Consider the following 6,829-nt stretch of genomic DNA (forward strand, 5'->3'; position numbering starts at 1 on the left):
TCGGATGCCCAACCGACCGAGCCACCCAGGCGCCCCCCCCTCCCCGACCTCTTTTTAATTGGAGTGGGCCCATGCCTTCATTCAGGATTGACCCAATAAAACCCCTCTCGAAGCTCAAAGACTAGAAACACCTACTGTACCATCCTGCCTCTTGAAGACTGTTCCACAATAATTTATAATCTTTTTTAATGTTTATTTTTGAGAAAGAGAGAAAGAGCAAGTGAGGGAGGGGCAGAGAGAGAGAGAGAGAGAGAGGAGGGGATGGAGGAACCGAAGCAGGCTCTGCGCCCCAACTCAGGAACCATGAGATCATGACCTGAGCCAAACTCAGACACTCAGCCTCCTGAGCCACCCACGCGCCCCACTACTTCCAATTTTTAAAATCTATGAACAGACGTCTGAGAACCAAACAGCAGGAGATGCTGGCAGGAGCTGGTCCTGGGAGGGCCAGAGAAAGGCACAGGCTGGCAGGCAGTGTGGCAGCCACTGGGCTGGATGGGGCCAGAGGTGCCCCCGCAAGACCCGGTGTCAATCAACACCTCTGAAGCTCTGAAAGCCGTGCGCCTCCTGCACACACAGCGCGCCCCAGCCCCCCTCCGGGTGGAGGGAGGGGCAGCGCCCCTCGGAGGCAGGACAGCATTGCTTGTCTAGGGCTCCGTCTCTCCCACAAAACCCCAGCCCCACCACTCAGGCTGTGGAACAAATTCATATGCCTGACAGGTTTCCCAGTCCTTCAAGTCCGATCAGACGTGGACATTTTCATCTGGATTAACATCGTCGGTGACACAGCCAAGACATGATCATGACACGGTCGATGACTCTAGCTTCCTGCTCCCACCCGACCAAGAAATGGGCACCGTCCTCTAGGCATCCACAGGTTTTGGGATAAGGCATGCAAGACTTGATACCCCTAACCCACTCCTGGAATGATTTTAATATTCTCAAGTGATCACTAACTTTAAGGAGTTTCGCTATTAACAAATTGATGTTTAAAAAGAAAGGGCCAGAACGTAGCTATTTGCATTACTTTGAAATAAGCTTTGAGCGCATCCAAGGGTCATATGGAATAATTACCATTTAACAGTTTAGCAACCTTACATCACTGACAGACATATAATATCAGAGTTAGGTTCTTTACTGTTCACAGCTTCTTCTACCTTTGCAATTGCTCTCCCACTGAAGGCAATGAATGCTTTCTGGTGCAGTGGTTTGGCTAAGCAAACTGGGGTTTTTCTTGCTGAAAGGCTACATTCCTGCCTCTGCTGGGGAAGTCTTAGCGTGAGCTCTTGAGTCCTCACCTTTTTATTCAACTACCAGCAAAGCACATCTTGACTTTGAACTTAGGGATTGTTTTCTTGGTTCTGTCCCTTTGCTGAGTGGTGTGCGTAGGCATTGTGAATATGTCTATAGAAATAAGAGTGCTGTGGGTTAGAATGTTCATTTTGTTCTCATAAGGACTTGGGGTTTTGTTATTTAAAAAAATTTTGTTAATGTTTATTTTTGAGAGAGGAGGTGTGTGTGTGTGTGTGTGTGTGTGTGTGTGTGCATGCATGCACGTGCAGGGGAGGGATAGAGAGAAAGGAAGACACAGAACTCAAAGCAGGCTCTGGGCTCCAGGCTCTGCCCTGTCAGCACAGAGCCCGACGCAGGGCTCGAACTCACAAACTGTGAGATCATGACCTGAGCCAAAGTCAGATGCTCAACCAACTGAGCCACCCAGACGCCTGTTGGGGTTTTTTTTTAATTGGCCAGCGTTAGAAGTTTTAGTTTTCAGTTTTAGTTTTATTGTTTTCCAATCTCTAGTTAGCTCTTTTGCAAAATAGCATATTATATTCCACATAAAAGTAGGTGACCAAAAAATAATAATTTAAAAGGAAACAGTAAGGGTTCGCTTTACATTGAGTACATTTTAAAAGTTACTTAACACCTCACATTGTTCCCCCTAAAAATTTTGAGCCAGAGTTTTTTTAAGTTATGACGGAGTCATCTTGCCTTTATAGTTTAATTATACCCAGAATCCCAGGGAATGTTTGCAAGTCCAGTGTTTGTTGGGTTTCCTAAGGAAACAATGCTCTAGTTCCTGTGTTTTTGCCTGTCGAAGAGCGTAGGAACTGACCTCTACATTTAAGACCATCAGACGTATGGGCGATCAAACCAGGGACTAGGTATTTGATTTCAAAATTAAAGAGCTTATGAGAAGTTATTATTATATGGGAAGTTTAGAATGTCTTTATTTTGGATATGTTTTCTAACATCTAACTACTGCATGCACACAAGGCAGCGCACACAAGGCGATAAATCTCTTTCAGATGCCACAAACTCAAAAACCTGTAGATAAATCTCGACTGTCTTCAGCAGTCCATTCGTTCTGCCACTGAAATTACATCCGTCTTCCAAACTGAAACGGATGACGGTGGTACCGGCAAACTTCAGCAGTGGCGGAGCTGAGAGTGAGTGCGTTGAGGATGAATCACTGGCTGAGTAGATTTCAGATCAGATCACTATCTGGCCATATCATTTATCATCTCAGAGAAGATATTTTAGTGATAAATGAGATTTGAAATCTAAACGTCTTTTTGCAGAGAAGGGAGTGTTGTACATTGCAAGAAACACGGCATCTGAGGCCAAACAGACCTGAGCTGGAAACACCCAGATCCATCACTTATAAGCTGTGAGCCTCAGTTTTCCCGTACATGAAATGGGCTGACCGCCCATTAATGTGCCGGGTGGTTCTGGCCATTCAGTGAACCGGCACGTGTGCGGCAAGCATGTAAAGGCGCGTTTTGGGTATTGGACACGATTGTTCCGTCCTTCCTGCCCTTCGGCGCAGGGTCTTCCTCTGAAAGCAGAAAGTCAGAGAGACTCGGGAGTTGGGTGAGAATGACCCAGAGCTGCACGAGATCTCAAACTTCAGGTCGTGTCTTTGGGCTGTTCGTGTGGCCAGAGGACCTGTCTGCCCCTAACCAGACGCTTGTCTTGCCCCCCGTGCAGGTTCTCGAGAGGTTGCAGCAGAGAGGATTCGAAATCGTGGCCTCCTGTGGAGGAGGAGTGGACTCGTCCCAGTTCAGCGAGTACGTCCTGCGGCGGGAACTGAGGCGGACGCCCCGCGGGCCCTCTGTCATCCGGATAAAGCAGGAGCCTCTGGACTAAACGGACAGATTTCTTATGCAAAAAGGAAAAAAAAAAAGTACACAACCAATAACGCAAACAAAAAAGGGACATTTATGTGCAGCTGGGACAGCAAAACCAAGTCCTGGACCTAAAATTGAATAAAAAGACGCATTGATATCCAATAGAGACCACAGCTGTATTCATATGGGAACAATTGGAATAGTGATATCCTCAAGGTGTAAAAAAATATATAAATATATATATATGTCAAAAGGTAGGAAATGCAAAAAAAAAGGAAAAAAAAAGTTTCAAAAAGGTGGTAGCTACAGTTGGTGCTGTGATGGCCGTGAAGTGTCCTGGGCCTCCTAAGGCCTCTGAGCGATAAACAAGCCATGAGCAGTGAGGACGCATCTCCTTACGGTTTTCCGTTGCCAGCAGCCATCCATTGTTTCCTTTTCCTTTGTCTTTCTTTTTCCTTTTTTTTTTTTTTTTTTTTAACAAAAACAAAAACACCTTGAATAGAGGTTATTTGTTGCAGGATGGAGGCTTCCTGTCCTCTCTTTAGGCGGGATGGGTAAGACTTCAGAAAAACTCTCCCGAGCACACTGCATCCGAAAGACATTAGACATGAAATTTTAAATGTAGTTTGTACAGAAGTCACACTTCTTTGCCCGTCTCACAGATGTGAACATGACTTTGTTTTTAAACTGATCAGTTTTGCAAAGGGGCCAGAATTATTACTTGTTAGACTTGCTCCCGTTTGAGTCTGCTGCTTTCCTACAATTTTTCAAATTTTATAATGTATTAAATACAATAAACTCTGTTTAAAAAATAAGGTCTGTGTGAAACACACATGTCGGGATGAAGCCGTATTCGAATGAGATTTTTCTTTCTCTGAATTTTCTGTGTTGGACATCAGAGGACATCAGCTGAGGCTGGTTTTGAGGTCAAGCCCACTAAAAGATAAAGGATGTTATCGTGTGTTCAAAACAGTTCTGTTCCCACCCAGCAAGTGTTCTGACTTGGGCTTTGTTAGCAAGATAATCTTCCCTTTCGTGAAACTTTTCGTTTATAAATTTTAGGTATCTATTGCTGCAGGGCAATCCACGTGGAAAGTTATCAGCTTAAGACAACATCTTATTCTGTCTCCTGATTGTGTGGTTCTCTTGAGCGGCCTGCCCTTAGCTGGCCTGCTTCTGCTGCAGGGGGTGACAGGGATGTCACGGAGCACGATTGGGCTGAGATGTCCTACGTGGCTTTCCCATGGGTTGTCAGTCCATCCTGGCTTAGGACCTCCATGTGGTGCACTTGGCCTGGTCCCAGCATGGGAGCTGGGTTCTAAGCGGGAGGGAGCGGAAGCCTCAGTGCTCTGAAAGGCCTGGCCTGGAAGTGCTCGGTGCACTTCTGGCTCAGTCTGTTGGCTCAACAGATTCAGAGCCAGGGGGGGGGGGGGGGGGGGGGGGGGGGGGGGGATAAAACCCACCCCCTGCTGGGGAGAGTGACAAAAGAATTTGTAGCCAATCTGAATCAATTTAACACCTGTCCAAAAAAATCCGAAAAGTGGGACATTATGGCTTTGGAGGAAGTAGGGAAATTCCAAGCCAGAATGGTCGCTTTCTTATTAGCCCCAAGAGGTAAGAAACCCAATGTCTCAAAACCACTTTGGAATTAAGCCTTCAGCTTTTCTGAGGTATTAGTGATTCCAGAGGCCCCTCTGTGTAGCCTGCCTCACCTGTCTTCCCTGCTGCCTCTTCCTCATTCCAGACACTCACAATAAAGCTGGCGCGATGGTGAGATTGACGGGTAAACTCTAATGTGTTTCTGCCGCAGAGACGTTCCTGTAGTGATGGGCTATTTCCATCCTGAACTGTCTTTTTTTTTAAATTAAAAAGTCTATGCCTGAGGACACCAGTAATGAAAATATCTCTGGCTTCTGAAACTAAAAGTAAGCTGTTAACGACTCCTATCGCCCCCTGAAACACAGAGGCCCAAACACTGCTTGTCCCTAACGACTGCCAGCCAGTCTTCCCCATGGCTGTGTGATTTCCCCGTATTTGAGGCTAATACGGGACTGTCGCACAGGAGCCAGCCAGGGCCGCTCCCGCCAGCTGCCTGCTCATCCCCGCCTAACGGGAAGGACGATGAGATCTCGATCTGATTTTCCCAGCAATCCATTCTATTGGGCAACATTTCCTCCAAGCTCAAAATAAAGGCAGTGCCTTGCTTTGGGGACTTTCTCCTGCTGGTTGTCAGCCGGTACCATTTCCCCACCACTCACTGTGCAGTTCCGATCCACAAACACCGGTCCACAAACACTGCACAGCATGATGCGCGTTATTAGCATCTACATCCTTCTTTGCGGAGCTCTTATGCCCATTTATACAACTGCCCCCCAGAAACACATTCTTTCTACAAAAACTCGAATCCTCTAAGCCAATCCAATGCAGCAGACCTGTCACATGGAGTTTTCACACTGTGAGGCTTTACAACATAGATTCCTGGAATCTTCAGGAAAGAGCTGGTCATTCAAAATACAATTGAGTCACAGTTGCATTTTGCCCTACTTTTATCATCCAATCGGCAGTGCGTAGCCAGACGTTATCCCAATAAGGATCTTTGTGGCTGTGCTCATTTTTCCTAAAGGGCATCTGATCAGGGCCTATGTGCCATATTTACTGATGTCTCTGCATTTCTCTGGTTGGTCTCTCACTGGTAGAGTCAGATTAATTTTTTTTTTTTTTTGCAAGCATACTATATAGGTAATGTTATCTCCTATTTCATCACTTCACAAGGGCCTACTTGGGCTGTAATGGTGGTAGTAATTTTTTTATTTCTACTTTTTTGTTTTTGTTTTTATTTTTGGCTTTTATAAATTGTATTGCATGTGAGTTATGGTTTTGCTTTTGTGATGGTAATTTTGACTATTTAGTTGAAGTGACATCCACCAAATTTCTCCAATGGAAAACTAGCTTTCTCCTTTTGGGATTAATGAGTACTCTGTGGATTGAAATTGTGAGACTATCAATATCCTGTTCAACATAATTTTGCCCACTAGTTTGAACACTGATTGGTGATTTTTTCCCTGAATCAAGCATTACCTTGGCGGTTATAAAAGTGTACTTTTAAAAAAGCCACTATTGCCTGAACCCCTGGTATTTTTTTTTTAATTTATTTCTGAGAGAGAGAGAGAGACAGAGAGAGACAGCATGAACAGGGGAGGGTCAGAGAGAGAGGGAGACACGGAATCCGAAACAGACTCCAGGCTCTGAGCTAGCTGTTAGCACAGAGCCCGACACGGGACTCAAACCCACGAACTGTGAGATCATGACCTGAGCCAAAGTCAGACACTTAACCGACTGAGCCACCCAGGTGCCCCTGAACCCCTGGTATTTTAAATTACCTTTTACTTTTCTTCTTTTTTGAGCAAAATGCATTTCTTTTTTTTTTAAATTTTTTAGTGTTTTATTTATTTCTAGGAGAGAGAGAGAGACAGAGTGAGCAGGGGAGGGTGAGAGAGAGAGGGAGACACAGACTCTGAAACAGCCTCCAGGCTCTGAGCTGGCAGTCAGCACAGAGCCCAACGCGGGGCCCGAACCCACGAACCGCGAGATCATGACCTAAGCAAAAGTCGGAAGCTTAACCGACTGAGCCACCCGGGCGCCCCCAGCAAAATGCATTTCTTTAGCCAGGCACACTAACTATAATCTTCGACCTGCTT

General features: G+C 45.7%; 1 protein-coding gene across 2 annotated transcripts in view; it reads left to right on the plus strand.

The window, feature by feature from the left end:
• The window catches only part of KCTD1 (potassium channel tetramerization domain containing 1), a 91,203-nt gene extending 87,257 nt beyond the window's left edge, over positions 1–3,946 (plus strand). For both annotated transcript variants that reach the window (XM_039218318.1, XM_039218314.1), the window contains exon 5: positions 2,992–3,946. In XM_039218318.1, coding sequence (XP_039074249.1) covers positions 2,992–3,150 — 159 coding nt within the window. In that variant the 3' untranslated portion in view covers positions 3,151–3,946. The remainder of the gene's footprint in view (positions 1–2,991) is intronic.
• The last annotated feature ends 2,883 nt before the right edge of the window (positions 3,947–6,829 follow it).

The sequence above is a fragment of the Hyaena hyaena genome, unplaced genomic scaffold, assembly GCF_003009895.1.
Source record: "Hyaena hyaena isolate Hyena2069 unplaced genomic scaffold, ASM300989v1 scaffold_14, whole genome shotgun sequence".
In the NCBI taxonomy this organism is placed as follows: Eukaryota; Metazoa; Chordata; class Mammalia; order Carnivora; family Hyaenidae; genus Hyaena; species Hyaena hyaena.